Source organism: Serinus canaria, chromosome 1A, assembly GCF_022539315.1.
Source record: "Serinus canaria isolate serCan28SL12 chromosome 1A, serCan2020, whole genome shotgun sequence".
NCBI classification, from domain to species: Eukaryota; Metazoa; Chordata; class Aves; order Passeriformes; family Fringillidae; genus Serinus; species Serinus canaria.
The window spans coordinates 48,087,315-48,105,043 of record NC_066314.1 but is presented as its reverse complement, the minus strand read 5'-3'; the positions used below and the strand labels follow the sequence as shown (position 1 = coordinate 48,105,043).

The window sequence follows — 17,729 nt, the reverse complement described above, 5'->3', positions numbered from 1 at the left end:
TTTCCTGTCAGCTGCTGGATCCAAAGGCTTCTTTCCTGAGGAAGGTGAATGAAATTGTGGAAGAGTGAGGGACTCTGACAGTTCCAACAAGCCAAAATAAATGTAAAATTATTTTGTGCTCATCTTCAAGAAAATGAGGCCCATAAAAGAGGTGTTGCTGTCCTATAGAATACATCACAACATCCTAACTCATCCCTCTCCTGCAGATGGAGAAAAATCCTCATCTGCAGTCTCAGAACTGTGGCTGAGAACCTGAGCTGGAGCTTCCATTTTCCTCACCTGCCCCTGAGCTTTGCACCCACAACCACAGTACATTATTATAGATGTGCAAAATCAGAGGACTCCATGCAAAGCCACTGTGCTGTAAGAGCAAAGCACACATTTTTGCAAGCCTTGTGTTCTGGTTTGCTAAGCAGGCCACATTTAAAAACATTTTGCATATTTACAAAGGGCTAGTAGCTAATAAGCCCCAAATTCTGAAGAAAAGCAAGACTGACCACACCAGTTTCGAATTTGGCCAAAGCCCTAAATGTCATGTTGCTCTCATGAGTCTGTAACCATCTGACCTTTATGAATGCAGGGGCAGTACAACCTTAGCAAGTCCACAGAGGGACTAACAGATCTGGCCCTTTGACTAAATTTATTTTCTCACAACCACTGCAAAATTCAAGAACTACTCCATGCAATTTGATAAGAGGCAGAGAAAAAAAATCAGCATTCAAATGGTCAGAGCATCAAGTCACAGCTTTCCAGAGGGAAATCCAGCAAGACGTGGGCTGGCCAAATCTTGGCTGTGCACAAGGTCACACCAGAAAGATTTGTGATGGAGCTTTTAATCCAATCATTCTGAACATTTACATGTTCCTGTGAATATTCCTGTGAATTCCAGCCTAGTTTTTTAGCCAGTGAGATGAAGTGCTTAAATTTACCTCATCCTGGGAATGTGGGACAGTAACAAGTTCAACGTTTGCCTCACCTACTTACAGCGAGTAGCAGGCTACTGCTAATGATGTTGGCACTGCTTTTCCTATTTACACTGTGCTAGGAATTTGAAGATGCCTGGAGGGAAATGTGCTCCTCTGCCATGTTCCTGTTTTGGACAGCAGCAGGAGACCACCAAGAAAAGAGATGGGGGGCTGCAGAAACAAGGTCTGTGACTCAATAGCTTGGCTGGTCACTTTACTGGTGCCCCTCTCCTCACACAAGCCACGCTCCATTCCAGTCCCATTTTGTGTTCCACTGCAAACTCTGCAGTCACATAAAGCTGCAAAACAGGCTTCCAAATCCCAGTGTAGGTTTTATAAATGATGATAAGGCTGTGGAGTTAATTTTTATTTACATAACATTTCAGGCAACTGACATAAACATTTGTAAGTTGTATGGAGGAACGTCATGGTGGCTCAAAGGCCTGTATGGACACATGGACAATCTTCCAGACAGATTTAGGGACATCTGCTGCTACTTGTTCAGTGCAACAGAAAAGCACAACCTTCTCTCTCCATATTTTTACATGTGCTTGGCTTTCAAACATGTGAACAGTGCACACAGGCCCAGTGTTTTGTCAAAGGGAAGAGAAATGGACATGTTCCACAGGGATTTCATGGATTGTATTAATTTCCAAACCAAGCCTATTTAATTAGGGTGAGAAGGAAAAGGGCAGGAAGAATAAACAACACAGGCAATGGCAAAAAAAAATTTACAATACAATATGTTCGCTCCCTTAAGCAATGGCCACCAGGATCAGCCACACTACACAAATATTCCAAGCCACAGCAGAAGGGGAAGAGTATATTAAAATAAAAATCAGCCACACATTGCCTTTGACAACAGACTTGAAAGAACCAAAGGGGATCACACCTCACCCCTCTGTCCAGGAGCAGCACCCCCCTAGCTCAGAGAAGCAGGGCAGCAGCAGCAGCAGCAGAGCCCTCCTCTGGCACAGTGCTAAATGCTGTAAGGCAGGAGTCAAAGTCCAATAAAATAGAATGCCAGCTGGGTTGATCCAGATGAGGGCTCTTCTGGGTCCCGTGTTAGTCCTGGCACCCTTGCCAATGCAACCAAAATGGAGAACTCTTCAATTAATGCTGAGCTCACAGCAGTACAGACTTATTTTAGCATAAGCACCTGCCCTACAGACCAGGGAATCACTTCAAGAGGAGTAGGAAGACAATTCAGCAGGATTTGTTCAAGTTTATGAAAGCAGAAGGAAGGACAGATTTCCTACAGAAGGAAAAAAAAAGGACAGCATGTCTGTATGGGCTCTGGGATCCTCTTGCACTAGGCAGCTCTGAGTTCTCTGCTGATGACAGTCCCATGGGGAAGGAAGGGCAGCTCTGGTCTCCTACAGCTGGTGGAGGGTCTGTAAGAGCATGTGACGAGCAAATGAACAGGAGTCAAGAGCACGGTTGGGTCTGTGGAAAGAAGGGAGAGAGATTTAAAGTACTGAACTCAAGAATGGCTTTGTGTCTGCCTTTGACTAAGTGAATAACACTGTTTCCAATGCATTGCACGTGTATGCCCCAAAACCTACAGATTTTGCCCTCAGTTACCTTTTCCAAAACCATTCCATCACTGCTGCCCAGATCACTGCTTCCCATTCAGAGCCTGCTGTGGAAAACTGTCTCCTTAGAGTCCAAGTCAGGAAGGCAGTGGCCAAGAATCAGAACATTTATTTCCATAACTATAAACAATCTGCTACTGACTTTTATCTCTGCAGCCCAGTGTAGAACAATGGAGGTGGAAACCCCCTTCCCTCTCTTCTGGCAATGGGCTTTTCCCATAAAGTTTCACTGTTTAGAACCCCAAAACACAGATGATCCTGTGAGCACTCCAATCATTTCTCACCAAGTCATCTGCTACCTATAATCAGATGGTGACTTTGGTCTCAGGACTTTTAAATAAGTCTTTAATAGAGGCAGCATAACCTCCTGTTACTCTTCCCTGATGTCAAGCAACACCTGACTGCCTTTGCTGGGCTGATGCCATTTAGGTTCTGCCTTTTTTATTTTATATGTTCTCTGTATTCTTCACACATGCATCTGCAGTTCTGTGGTCCATTGTATCAGTGACCAGTTTTCCCAGTACTTTTCCATGGCCTTCCTTAAGCAAAAAGACACAACAAATTCCAGAGCTCCAAGCCTCAGGAGGTACAAGGCTCCATACTATCTTGGTTCTTCCTGGGAACCAAGGCTAAGAACAACTCTTCAAGATACATTTTCATGGACAAAGTACAACCAATGCTGAAGGGGGGGGGTTCCAGAGAAGGGGCTTGACCTGGGGGGAATTGCATCACCACTTCTCCTCCTAACAGGTGCTTCTTATCAACTATGGTAGTTTTCTAAAACCTATAAAATGTACTCACCCTGGGCGGAGGGGAGGGGGGGGTGGACTTTTGTGGACATCTTTCCACAACACTGCCTCTGAAGGTCTTCAAATAAACATCCCCTTTTGTATTACCTCCTTACTAAAATTATCTCCAGTTTAATTTCCAGGCTGGGAAAAAGGCAACAGGGCCACCTTTCAGGGTGCCTTACAAACAGCCCACAGAACATGCAGAACACCACCTGAAAGGGCCCAAGACAGAGGCTGTAATAGCTAAGTCAAATTTACACAAAATAATCTGCTCCTGAAATTGAACCATGGAAATACACTCACAGCAGGGTTAACATGATGCCAAATTTCTATAACATTTCCATCACCTTCCAGTAACATATATTTCTGTTTTTGCAGGCTAATTGCTGGCTCAGCACCACTGACACTTTTACTAGTCTCAATCCATCCATTAGGGAACTTCCTCCAAAGAATTTTAATCCCATGTTTTCCACTGTTCTGAGAATAGCAATTATTAATTTTACCTCTCTCCCGCCTCACCACAAAAAAATAACCTTTAACAATGCACAGCTGTGAAGCCTACTCAGTTTGGGGAGCTGAAATGAAGAGTGGAATATCTAGGAAGGAGCAAGGAGTTCACCTCCAGGTGTAGAGCACGAGACCAATAGCTGCAGAGGTTCTCTGGTACTTCACTCCATGGCTGCTGCTGTTTAACAGAAGCACATCCTGAAGAAGACTTAACCCTTTTTACTCCCCCCAAGAGTCATTCAATGCCTCACAGTGAACACACAGTGTTGCAGAATCACAGCTTGGAGATATCTTCAAAGTGCTGGGAGACATATTTCAGCCCTGATCTTTGGAAGACCCAGCCCTGTTTGCAATGAGGGAGTTGGTTCCATCCAGCAGCTGCCCATTTTTGGAACTAGAGAATCTAGACCACTGATATTGATCACAGACAAGATCTCTCAGCCGCCTCTCCTGACACTCAGCCTCCTCTAGCAATAAAATTCTCTTTATTTGCTGTGGAGTTACCTGCCTGCCTGCCACCCTACGCTACAGACTGTTGGAAGAGACCAGTACTGTGATGCAATTCAACAGCAAAAAGCAATATAAAAAAAAAAAAAAAAAAAAAAAAAAGAGCAAACACAACCCCTATCACCTCCAGCAAGTCACAAGTGGGCAGGCAGACACCCACATACTTTCAGCATTTCCACTTAAAAAATTATGGAGAAGCACATGTGGATTCACAGCACCCTCTTGCGTCCAAAAACCCCAAATAGGGCTTGACAGCAAGCAGAGTAAGATGGATGCTGTTTACAGTCTGTATCCAAAATTCTGTACTTATTACTGAACAGAGAACACTGCCTACAACAACAAATTATCACAAAAGGAAGGAGGTTAAGTGCCTGTTCCAGAAGCCCCTTGCAGTGAAAGACAGCAGAGCTCTGGCCTAGGCAACTACAAGAACTTTACAGCTCTAAAAGCCCAAAAGAGCTAAGTGCAAACCAAAAGGAAGAAAAAAAATAGAAAATACCACAAAAATGCATATTAGTCTTCTGCAAGTGGAGGAATCCCAGGTTTGACAGAGTGGAATTAGATTTGTTGCAGAGGCCAGATGATTTCTGAATATTACTAGGTTAACCAGGCAGAGGTTTAATTTTAGGACTGCAATTTTACTCTGACTGAATTCCAAGAGGAGACAAGGGATAGAGGTTAATTGAGAAGCTGAGTGTTGATTTTGGCTGGGATAATTTTCTTCACAGGAGGAACTGTGTTTTGGATTTGTGCTGGAAGCAGTGCTGCTAACACAGGGATGTTTCAGCTGCTGCTGAGCAGGGCTCACACAGCATCAAGGCACTTTGTTTCTCACCTCCCCTAGCAGCAGGTAGGCCAGGGGTGCACAAGAAGCCAGAGGGGACACAGCCAGGATAGCTGACCCCAGCTGGCCAGAGAGATATCCCACAGCACATAGCATCATGCTCATCAGATAAAGCAGAAGGAAGAAGCTAGCTATGATGGAGCTTTCCTGGAGACAGTGGAAGTGGTAAATTAATTCCTTCTTTTGCTTTGCTTGCAGATGCAGCTTTTGCTTTACCTGTTAACCCATCTTCACATCAACCCCCAAGTTTGCTCACTTTCAGTCTTCCCCTGCTCTTCCCCAGTCCACTGGGTTGAGAGTAAATGGAGGCTTGGATTAGCACTGATACATACCATGAGAGGGCAGGAAGAGCTGCCTTCTGCTAAGGGAGGCTCTCAGCTCTCACTCAGCTTCTCCAGAGACTAGGAACAGTCTCACACTTCCCCCAAAAGCCTCTCCCCTCTTGTTCATGTAGTGAAATGCTGGCTCTGGCTTCAACAGGGTTGTTGCTGATGAAGAGCAAAACTTTACTCTTTATTTTGACATATAATTATGTATGTATGTATGTATAATTATGTAGCATCAGCTACAGCTTAGAAACATTTATTGGGAAAAGCCTACATGCACATGTACAGAAAGAGGGGAGACAAGTGTCTTTTCTGAACAAAATGTGTTAGGAGACTTAGAATTAAGAGGCTGCTCTGGGCACTGCTACCTGACATAGTCAAAGGCCCTGAATCAGTCTGTCCTAATTGTTTTTCACCTGTACTCTCAGCTTCCAGCAATTTAAATTCCATTTTGAGGGCTGGGGCTTGATCAATAAGCAAGAGCATGGTAGCAGTGTAGGAAACAGCAGAAATTCAGTATAGGGCAAGTCCTGGTACTTCTTGCTTAAACCTATAATGATTGAGTTGGAGGCATATTTGTTCAGTTGGTAAAGCACATGGTCACTGGCTTTTAAGTGCCTTAACTTGATCAACACAAAGAGAGGAGGCAGCAGGCAGAGTGTTCCACAAGAAGGGCCTCTGGTTGGCGTTTGCACATGTGTAAACAAGACACTTTATTTTCCAAAACTGACATTAGCATGGTTGGGGTTGATGTAGCAGTGGTTTGTGTCCATATCGGTTTTGACAGCTTCAGCCACACCAGTGCTTGGAAAAACTTTCTCCCCATCACAACTGCCCAGCTTCCAAGTCCAGTAGGACTAAGACAGACTAGCAGTATTTGACTGCATTCCTACTGTCCATGTTTCATACTGACCACAACTACCTGATGCCTCCACCTTTCACCAGCAAGGAACCCTAAGCAGCTGCTGCCAACCCCTATACCATGGAATTCAGGAAAGCCTCATTTTGGACCCTGCTAAAAAACTGCTCTCACCCTACACAGCACATGGTCCATGCTGAGCCAGCCACCAAGCTCCAAACAGGTTTCAGGCCTCTGCTGTTTTGCCTGAAGTGACATTTTTGGACTGCTTCTCCTCAGACTGTTGAACAGTAGTATGCAATCCTATTGCAAATCTATTTGGGGGGTTTTCCCCCCTAAATATCAATGCTGAAGTTAACACTGATTTAATTCAGTAGAGATATGGTTTCTATAGCCATTTAAGACATTAAAAAAAAACCAAAGCTGGTGGGGACAGGGGTTGGTCCTATACCTATTGTGGAAGTACAAACATTCATTACAGGCAGTCAGTAAAAGCAGCTTCTTCAGTACTTATGCTCCCCATTCAGTTCTCAGAAAAATCACTAACTTCGTTGCTGTCACAGTAGGAAGTTCCATTTAAAAACAAATTCAGTCTTTGTGTTTTGCAGTTTACATCTGCTGGTGTTCAGTGTCACACAGCATGACAACTCTGGCAGAGCTCTGCTGACCCTCAACTCTGAAGGAGGCCTTGGAGGGCACAGTTAGATCCAGGGTATGCAGTTCATTCATACAGTGGCCAGAAACCCAGCAGGTTTCCTTAAGCTCCAAACAGCTCTGTGAGAGGCATTAGTAGTCTCTCCTTCAGAGCCACTTCCTTGCAAAGCCAACTTCCTACTTTTCCCTCTTTAGGATTTTTTTAACTCTGAACCTCACATACTGCAGCAAACAAAATAAAATAGAAGCCTGTTAAGCTATTAATGCTCAGTTTTAGAACAGACATGTAGCGGGCTTCCACAACAGCTTACATGTAGCTATTAACCCTCAAACAGTTGCACAAGCTCCCACAGAGAAGACTGCATGGCAAATACAATACTCACTTTGTAACAAAAGCTGAGAGAACTGGGGCCAGGTTTTTAGGGAAATAATCCTGCTGGACCATATGGTTCAAGGTCATAAGAATACCATAGAGGCTTGGTACCGTTTTGATCTTCTCTTCACTCTGAGAAACAGACAAGAAATCAGACATCAGACAACTGGGATTTGATTTAAGCCACTGTAATTCACAGACAAGGAATTCTCTGCTGAATGGTTGAATGAAGTGCTCCCACACACTGCAGGAGAGAAAGCTGGTCACTAGCTTAAGTACAAGACAAAGATAGCCAATTCCATAGCCTCCCAGCACCTGAAATCATATATCAAGAACATTCTAGTACTTATCAACTGACAGTAGTACTAATAGGGAAAGGGAAGTAGTGAACCTGCAAGTGAAGCAGCCACATCTTCTCAGAGGCTGTGTGTCAAAGTGTTCTCTTGAGGAACTTCACCAGACTTCAGTCCATAAAGAATTCAGTTGCCTTAACCATTTTTATTGTATTATTCTGTAGCTCATTTTTATACCACCTCCAGCTCTTTCACAGGCTCCCTCTAGAACCTGACACAGTGTTCCCAGAACTGGTCTCACAGTTATGTACAATATAAGGCCAACAGTCACCTCCTTGCTTACATGATGCATAAGTTATTCTTACTCCTAATGTGATGTTACCCTATGTGTCCCAACTCTTACATTGTTTTCATTTATTTCTCTACTGGCATTTCAACAAAATTCCTCCCTCTGCAGACAGGACCCAGACCTGTGTTCCTGCTGTGGGACCTTGGAGTTCACAGTATTAAGAATATCTGTTGCTCACATGCTTCCAGCTACACAGGACTGAAAACAGAGTATGCACCTTCTCCACATGCAGGGACTGGGGATGAATCAGGCACATCACAGATGTGAATCAGCAGCTGATCCTCCTGGGCTTTTCATCAGTGCCACTTCCTGGCCTGAAAGAATTCTTCAGGAGCACAGGTTTGTGCTTTGTGCCTCATGCTTATTGCTGTTTTCCATATGGGCAAGAGGTAGGTGGCAGTCCTCAAAACAGGCATTCTGCAGAACCAAATGCCACTTTGGGCTCCATTGACCTTTCTGGGAAGTGGGAAGCTCAGTGATGGTCCAGTATACAATGAATACAGGGAGAGGCAAAACTGCTTTTTAGGAAATTAAGTCATATCCACACATGTCAAAGAGGGTCTGAATGCCAAGCTGGATACTACCAGAAGGACATTCATAAACCTGCTTAATAGCAGGCTGCTGTAACAGATGATGGCTCTTCTGTAGTTTAGAATTGTCTTAGTCCAAGTTTATATTCTCGGCTTCCAGGTCTTGAGGCAGTGAGAAACACTAACCCTTGCAGCACAAGCAGGCAAAGGTGTTTAAGGCTTTGCAGAGAGAACCACTCCAGAGTCACCTCACTGAAAATAAAGCTACTAATTCTGAAAATCACAGGCTTCCTACTAACCCTCCATCTTCTCACAGTAAGTTCATTCCTTGCAACTAAATACTTAACACTAGCATTTGGCAGAGAGTCTCCAAAACACAAAGTTGAATGCCACTGATCTGGCATGAGCAGATGATACTTGCATGAGTAGATGCTGGCACAAGTAGATGATTTTTGAGACATGCTCTCAAGAAATGCCCTAAAGGACCCCAATAACTAAAAACATTGACATGGCTTTTACAGACACCACAGTCCAGCAGCAGCATTATTGCCCTACCTGAGCCTGCCTACCTTCAGGGAATGACTGAGAACACAAAGCACATTAAGCAGGTGACATACAAAAAGGCAACACATCCTTCATACTAATGCAATCTTGCAGGTCCAGCAGAAACTGCAAATTGCAGACTTCCATTGTCCCTGGGCATCAGGCATGCACAGGCACCCAGCTGCTTCCATGGCAACATAATTACCCAAAATCCTGCCAGTCTGGCCTTCAACAGCCTAAACAGACCATGACTTAACTCTTTCCTGCTTCCTCACCTTAAGTAGTCCCATGTGGACCAAGAGGTTTGAGATGAATGCATCTGAATTAAATGTGGCAGAACTGAAGGCTTTTTTCATCAAGGCATCTAAAGAGATAAGCACATTAGTTTAATCAACACAAAAAAAGGACATTCATGGATTTCAAGCTTAAAATGGATCATACAGAAACTCAGCTGTTAAATCACTTTTGTGATATAGTATCTGTTAAGATTTCATTTGTCTCTGCAGCTATAAGCTCTGAAACATTAAGACAGGTAAAATCCCTTAAGCATAAAGGAGAAAAAACAAAATTTAAAACATCCAGCAAAACACACCAAGCCCACATGAGAATTCCCACACTGCCAAGCTTCAGATGCAGTGCACCCCAGTCCTGTGCACCACCAGCTGCTCTGCTCAGTGCATTTGAGCATGCATGCTGTGTATACATACATATACACAGCATGTATATACATATAAACATGCATACAAACATGAGCAGATGACCTAGAGCTCATCAAGAATTAGAGCCTTGACTTCTTAAAGGCCAGCAACAATTCACCTTTCATTTGAAACCACAAAGAATGAGAGAATACCATGAGAAAGTTTGTTCAGCTGTTTTCTGGGCTCACTCAGGACCAATACTATGCCACAAACAACGGGCTTTAATCTCTCATGTGTACAAGGTGGCAAGGCAACCCATTTTTGACCTCTAACAATTCTGTTTTCTTAGAATGGCAGAATTCACTAGAGTGGCTGTAGAACAGTGCCAGACATTAACCAGGGCCCTCACTGTCACCTGATGGCTGCTTTTATGGAAGGAAAGTAATTGCCAGGTTCTACCTTTCCTGAAGAAGCAGGAATAAATATGTAAACAAACACACTTGAGACAACACTAATATCCTTTGCTCCATTTTTTACTGGAGACAACTCATAACAGGCATGAGCCAAGCTGCACTAGCTCAGTGAGGTGCCACCTGACTATTTTTCAGTGATTCAACCCACAACCAACTGCAGAGAGCTCTTGTGTTACTGTTTGTAAAACAACAGTTTCACCACATCTGAATCCCAAACTAGGGAAATGTATAGTATACCACTTGAAGTGGTCTTCAAAATAATTAACCCAATTCTTTTGCACAATATGGTGTGGGAGAATTGAACTGCTGGGGGATTGGAAAAAGATGAAAGGCAGTGGTCAGATGCCCAGGATTGCTTGGAAATTCCTATTTCCAAGCAAAACCATGAAGGGATATACTAGTAGTCCACACACTCAGACCTAACCCAAACTACTAGTCCAATATAGTGTGAGAAATGGTCCCTTCTTTGAAGACTGGTTTCTGTGTCTTGCCCCATGTTGGAAATCTCTGCTTCCTGAAGAAATTAAAGATAAAAGCCATCAACTAGGAGGTTTTTCTTTACAGTCTCATAACACTACACTAGCAACGCACTTCCTGCAGAATGCTTTTTAAATAAACAGCCTTGGAAAGGTAACTGGCCTTAAAACACAACTACTGGCTTTGGACAGCCTGGCACCAAGGACATGCAGTAAGGGCAGCATTGGGCCACTACAAAAGACAGGCTTTGGCAGCACAAAATATTCCAGGTTCAGAATGAATCTTCCACTCTACACAACAGCAGGGCACAGCTTGGCACTTTATCTGCCAGGGACAAAAAGGCCCAATAGTCTGACTCACAGGGGCCTTGTCCACCTTGCAGTGGTGTCTGTGGCATTGAACCAGGTCACACCACAAAGTGAAGAAAGGCCCAATCACCTGTTGTTTCATGCACTGCTGTTTTCACTGGGGCCTCATCTTTAAAGACTGAGGATATCCTTAGGAGGGTTGCAACTACTTTCTCTACATCAGATGTATCTGTCTGAAAGAGAAAAAATAGAGATCAGTTAACTGCTAGATAGCTACACAACATGGGTCTCTGCTAGGGCTGTGGAAAGAATTACTCTTCAGCTGACTGACATCAGCTTTGCCTTGGCCATATCACAAGGCACAAGCAACACAAACAATTACTTTATGTAGAAGCTCTGATGCCACTTTAAGCACTAGCTGCATCATCTGCTCCCATAAAGTTCTTTGGGATCACTGGAGAAAAGATGCAAATCGAGGTCAAGTTATCATTCTGGTAATTAAACAATTTTGAGAGAAAAATCAAGCCCAGACAAGCACCAGCTCACCTACCTGCTGAGCTATCAGCACAGAGCACTTTGGTCCTAGTCGCAGCAGCTTCTCTGGTGATGGGAAAGCAAGGAACGTGGCAACATCCACAGGAGGAGATGGCACTGGAGTTGAAGCCTGAAAGGTGGAATCCATCTCAAGTTTATTCTTGGAAGTAAATAAATTGGTTCACAGCAAAAGCAGATGGGGCAGCTCAGGGCACAGCTACACTAGGCCAAAATCTGCTCTGTTTGAAAACAGCCTAAGGCTGACCTAAGCCCAGAGCTGAAGTGGCCAGGATATGCTAGCACGAGGGCATGGCACTGCATGTATAAGGTCCCCACCACTTCCTGAACATGGAAGACTTTTGATACCCACGTGTTGCGACAACCATTACTCAGCCATTCCCTCCACACAGGTGTACCACATGCCCACTTGAACAAAACATATTTTTCAACTAATCCATTTCATTTCCTGATTGTAATGTCCCTGGTGCAATAGTGCCAGCCCATGCAGGAATGTGACTGCCTGTCAGCACTTCAAGTTCAGACTCCCCAATCTCATTTCCTCCTTTACTCTTCTCCAGCTGATGAAACCAAAATCCATCTGGCAGTAAGCTTACCTGTGAATCAATTATCTTCTTAGGAGTCAGTGACTCCTGTTCTTCTGCTCCTCTCTCCTTCAGCTGCTGCTGCTCCTCCTCTTCTTCCTCCTCCTCATCTTCATCTTCCTCCTCCTCCTCATCATCCTCCTCCCCTTCGTCATCACTAAGGTTAGAATGTTACACATTCCATTGATTACACACCTGGAATTCCTGTACACTGAAACCCAAAAGTTTTCAAGAACAAAAGAGCAGCCTCTCTCCTCAAGGTCCTACTGCAAGAAGCACATGTCACCTACAACACACCAACAGGACACTCAGTCTTCAGTCACCCAGCTGAGAACAGCAAGAACAGATCAACAAACACAATCAGTTACTTATCCTGGGGTAAGTCCATGTATGAAAACATGACAAGTTTAAGACATCCTTGGCTGTGCTCCACACTCAGATCAACATCCACCAGCAATGAGAGAGCTCTTATTTTAAAATGAGATAGGTCAGTGAAAGTGTTTATGAAAATGGTCAGAAAACTTCTGATTTAAACTCTGGTACCATGCCTACCTCAAAGATCCCAGCACTGATGCCATATTGAAGCCTTCAAGGATCTCATGGAGCTGCTCACACACCTCTTCTCCCAGACAGTTACCTAGGTTGACAGAAGAAAGGGAATGGACTTGACAGATGCACACAAGTTTGTTCTTGAGGACTTAGCTGTATATTCTTGTCTATCTCTTGTTTCTGAAATCAAACATGCCATTTCTGCACAACACTTTCGAGGCAGCAACACAAGCTGCACTTATCAGACAGAAGCAAACAGTTGTTAAAGAAATTTCATCAGCATTACGCAATGGCTGGAGAGGAAAATCCCCTAATGCTTCAGAGCTTGTCTGAGAGATTTGCTGCTATTTCTCTAAACAGCTCTAGTTCTTAGTGATTCTAAAACAAGGACACACAGCACAGCACCAGTGAAACGCAGTGATCCAAGGTATGAACAGCAAAAGCTAACAAAGGCAAAGTTCTCACACTCGTCTGCAGAGCTGTACACAAAGGTTTTTGTTTACAACATGAAGTACCTGAGATAGAACTGAATAATTAAGTTTTACTAAGAACAGGTTTAGATATCAGCCTAATCCTTCCACCTTATCAGGTGTACCTAAAATGCTTACCAATTAACTGAGTTCATGGTTTAAGAAAACTTTCAAGATCTAACCATTTCCTGTCCCAAGGTCATGCAAGTTCAGCTACTGAGTACTGTTTTTTATATGCTGACAACTGCAAGAATAGAACATTCGGTTCTGTCAACCTTCTTCCTAGTGGTTTCTGATTGGAATCAAACTTTGATCGAGCAAACCCACATACCATTGAGATCCAACTTCTCCAGCTCTGTCTTATCTTCAATAGCTTCAGCAACAGTTAGAGCAGCATCTCGCTTGATCTCACAGAAAGACAAATTCAGTTCCTAAAAATGCAAAAGAACATTTTGTCCACAGAATTCCTATTGAGACCATAAATTTCATGTCCTCACAAGTGTCCTGGAAAGACTCATTTGAAGAGACTCTCAGCAAAAAAAAGTGTTATTAATTGAAAATTAAGCCTGACATACTCCTACCTCATATACTTGAAAGGGGAATTTTGAAACATACTGGTGGCTAAGAGCAGCACTATTAAAGGTGGCAATTTTAAAACACCTACAAATCACTGCTCACCTAAAAGGCAGCAGACATTTCAGTCCTTAGCAGTCAGCTGACTGCATATCTTCACTTATCAAGGGTCTCAAGAGCACTCCAAAACTTCCACTCTGGTAAGCCTAACAGAAGAAGGGCAGCTACTGTACTAAACAGATTGCACATTTCCTTTGACACCTGAGTTGTAAGTTAAGGCCTTCAAAAAAAAAAAAGCCATGAGTGGTACTACTTCTGACAGATCCAGCCAGCAGAAAAACCATGTGGACTAGTAAGAATAAACCATCCCCCACCATTCCACACTGTGCTCAACCAATCCCTTCCTGAGAAGGGATTGAATATTAACAGGAGAAGGGAAGCAGTCCTTGAACAGGATGAATCAGCTGCAATTGCTTCATGCTACCTTCCCTTAACCATTTCTGCTCTGGAAAAAATGACAACTTCTGTCTGTTCATCTCAATACCCCATTACTTAAGTTTGCTTGGGAAATTCAGACAAGTTCCAGCAGAACAAGCAGAAGTCCCAGCAAGGGACCACACACCACAAAGAACCTGCTTCTCTCTACACCAGGTTCACACACACAAATAGGTATTAGGTTATTTTTTGTCTTTGACTGCAAGATTAGGAATCATGTGTATCTGTCTCAGGGTAGTTATGACTCATGGCAGGTATTTCTAAAGATCCTGGCTTGCTTATGTTATAAATTTGACTTCAGCCTATCCAGAATGTTGTCAGATTCAAGTCCTGTGCAAATACTGGTGTAGGAGGCTGTGGTATCACCAAAAAACTAAAAATACTCGGACCCTTGATTGATGCTTTAACACAGAAAAAGCATTAACTGTGTGAGCTATGAAAGGCTGAAAAGACAAGCTGCTCATGAATTCCCCTTCATGTCAGTCCCCACTCTTGAAGCTCTGGGAAGTTCTAATAGCAGGTACTTCCATGATCAGATTTCTTGTGTAGCACTTGCAGAGTTGAGCCAACAGTGGCAAGAAGATCAAGCAAAGACTAAAGAGATCACTGGTACACCTCCACACAGCACTGCCCTCACTGGATGGTGGCATGCCACTGACCTATAGCACAGCCTGTTGGTTTCAGCTGTGAGCACAGAGCCTGCATGGCACTGAATCCTATCTTAAAGTAATCAGCAGCAGTAGGAGAATGAACAGAAAACCATGAAATTAAGAACTTGGCATTTTTCCAAAGAGCTGACCAGCAAGCAGACAATACCTTTAATTTATGAAGTCCTTCTTTAACAGCATCAGCAATAGCAACAGCACCCTTGGAACGCACCAGGCAGTCCCCAAAGTTGATCACTTCAATCTGGCGAAGTGCCTTCAGAGTCTGCAGAGCAAGACAGCACAGATTTGAAAGTGCACATGCAAGTAAGTGAACATCTTATTACTTCTGGAATGTCATCCTTCCTACTGCAACATCACATGGTTCCACCAACCCAAAGGTGCTAATGCCAACCAGACTTGAGACAAAACCCAAAACAACTGCTTAAAACAACTCACGTCTGCCATGGCCACAGCTCCTTTCTCTGTGAAGGTGTTGTCATTCAAGTTTATCACCTTCAGCAGTGGGTTGATAGCAAAGGCCTGTGCCAGTGCTGTTATGCCAGGATGGTTGATTCCATTCTGTGGCATATGAACCTCTTCTAGAGTCCCAATGATCTGGGAAAGGATGTAGACAAAAAAAAAAAAAAAAAAAAAAAAAAAAAAAAAAAAAAAAAAAAAAAAAAAAAGCTTTTAGAAGGCATTCAGCTTCAATTCAACTTCAGCTCGGGAGTATGCTGCTCCATTCTTAGGATTTACTTAAAGTTGTTTTGAGTATCAAAACTCTATTGGTTCTTCTACAGTGAATTATTTACCAGCAATTCTGTCACAAATCTAAGTAAAATCACAGACACGTGGCAAGTGTCAGATACATACAAAGCCCTGATTCAAAGAGCACAAGTATCATTGTCCTATATGCCTACTCTAAATAACTTAAACCAAGAGTTCTTCACCTGTGGTTCTAGAACACTGAAATAGACCATACAACATGACTTCAATTTTCTAATTAAAATCTACATTTTGCCCTGACCACAGAAGCAAACACATAAGAAACCTAGTACAAATATTGTTTATGGACTAAACAGCATGTCACACAACACAGTAATTAATTCCATTTTGGTAGTGCCATTCAATCTTGATTCTCCATGAATCACATTGTTATACAACTCTAGTATTTAAAAAGTCTTATTTTTGCCATGATTACTGATTCATCAAAATCACATCTAGGCAGTTCTTCATGAAAAAAGTCAACCTGTAACCTGCAATATCATTGTTAATATACCTGACAATATGCATTGGAATTCAGAAGTCACTTCCAGCAACAACTGAGGTTTGAAGAGGGAATTAGGTGGCCCCAATCACAGTGAATTGTCTTCCTCCCACAAAAGTGCAAGTGTGCCAGTGCCAGCTAGAGGAAGCCAGGCAACACTTCAAGCTCTGACCAGATGATCCTAGCAAAAACACCAGGCTGCTTTTGCCAGAGGACTGAGCAAAGCAGCACTCATTAGAGCAAGCTGAGATACCCACCCCAGTGCCAATCAACAACCATTAAAAGGGAGGAAAAGGAATAGGACTATTAAATTACTGAGGAGATTACTCAGGTACCTACTTTACACAGCAACTAGCTATGTGTTTGGAAATTCAGGTCACAAAAACACTCAGCCAGCAACTCTAGTTCCACTTGTTGAAGACTCCAGTTTCAGCAGCAAGAAACATCATGACTTCAGTGAACAGACCACCAGCTCCTGCTTCCTAGCTGAGGCAAACTCTCTGTGCATCATCTTTAACACTAGCACTGAATCATACCTTGCTCTCATTTGCTGTCAAAGCAGCTCTGGTTTGATACTCACCCCGAAGGCTTCAGCCAGGGCAGTGGCACCATCATTCTCCAGACGATTTCTGCCAGCCACAAATATCTTTAAAGCAAGAGGCTTGCCCTGGGCACTTGATTTCCTGTGACACTCTTTCAGAGCAGCTGCCAATATCTAAAGACAAAACAAGCAGCTTATACTCCCCCAGCATAAGACTCTACAGGAATCCTACTGTGTTTTGTAGATCCACCTCTTGAGAAATACTTTGGGCATCATTGACAGGTACCTGTTTCTACAACAGGCATAGAATATGCCTGTTGTAGAAACTCTCTACCTGCAACACCTCCACACTGGTCTCAGGCAAGAATTGATAATTTTGCAACACTAAAACACACTGAGCCATCAAGAACATTTTGCCTCTAAGCAGGCAAGCTTATATGGGTAGGAAGTTGACCATGAACTACCAATACACACTTGGAGCTAAGGAATTCTACTGGGCTGTCCTTGGAAAAAGCATTCACAGAAGGTCAGATCCTTCTCTACTTAACCCTGTGAAGAGCATCCAAGCACAGTGTCCAGGCTCCTACATGGATTTACTGGGGCAAGTCCAGCAAAGGGTACCAAGGAAAATCGAAGAACAGGAGAATTTTACTCACTAGGACAATACTGGCCCCTGAGATTAAGGCTGCAGAAGAAAAGCCTCTGGGGAACATATTATCCAGGTGTAAAAACAGCCAGAACAACAAGATAAGGAGAGAAGGTGGTATAAAGAAGGCAGAGTCAGACAGAACTGCACACAAAGTGCAGGGAAAACACCACTTTAACACAAACCCCCTTTTTTTACTGTGAGGGTTGTTCAACACTGGGCTAGGTTATTCACAGAGCTTGTGAAGTCTCCATATTCAAAACCTGACTAGACCAAGCTTGAAGAACCCGGTGTACTTGTAGTTGCCTTAAGCAGGGGAGTTGGCAATCACCAAAGATTGCTTCCAACCTCCTTCCCAAAGAGGAGAAAACCT

The 17,729-nt window shown here is 43.3% G+C and overlaps 1 protein-coding gene across 5 annotated transcripts in view; it reads right to left on the bottom strand.

The window, feature by feature from the left end:
- RANGAP1 (Ran GTPase activating protein 1) overlaps positions 1-17,729 on the bottom strand; it is a 33,428-nt gene that overhangs the window by 9,624 nt on the left and 6,075 nt on the right. For 2 of the 5 annotated variants that reach the window (XM_009086537.4, XM_050986911.1), the window contains exons 7-17: positions 16,750-16,884; positions 15,359-15,517; positions 15,072-15,185; positions 13,519-13,618; positions 12,721-12,805; positions 12,181-12,325; positions 11,583-11,696; positions 11,163-11,265; positions 9,412-9,500; positions 7,432-7,553; positions 1,318-2,411 (exon numbers count right to left, since the gene is read on the bottom strand). In XM_009086537.4, coding sequence (XP_009084785.1) covers positions 2,342-2,411; positions 7,432-7,553; positions 9,412-9,500; positions 11,163-11,265; positions 11,583-11,696; positions 12,181-12,325; positions 12,721-12,805; positions 13,519-13,618; positions 15,072-15,185; positions 15,359-15,517; positions 16,750-16,884 — 1,236 coding nt within the window. In that variant the 3' untranslated portion in view covers positions 1,318-2,341. Of the gene's footprint in view, positions 1-1,317; positions 2,412-3,378; positions 3,564-7,431; positions 7,554-9,411; positions 9,501-11,162; positions 11,266-11,582; positions 11,697-12,180; positions 12,326-12,720; positions 12,806-13,518; positions 13,619-15,071; positions 15,186-15,358; positions 15,518-16,749; positions 16,885-17,729 lie in introns of those variants that run through there. The other 3 variants (XM_050986899.1, XM_050986902.1, XM_050986907.1) reach the window with 2 other exon arrangements.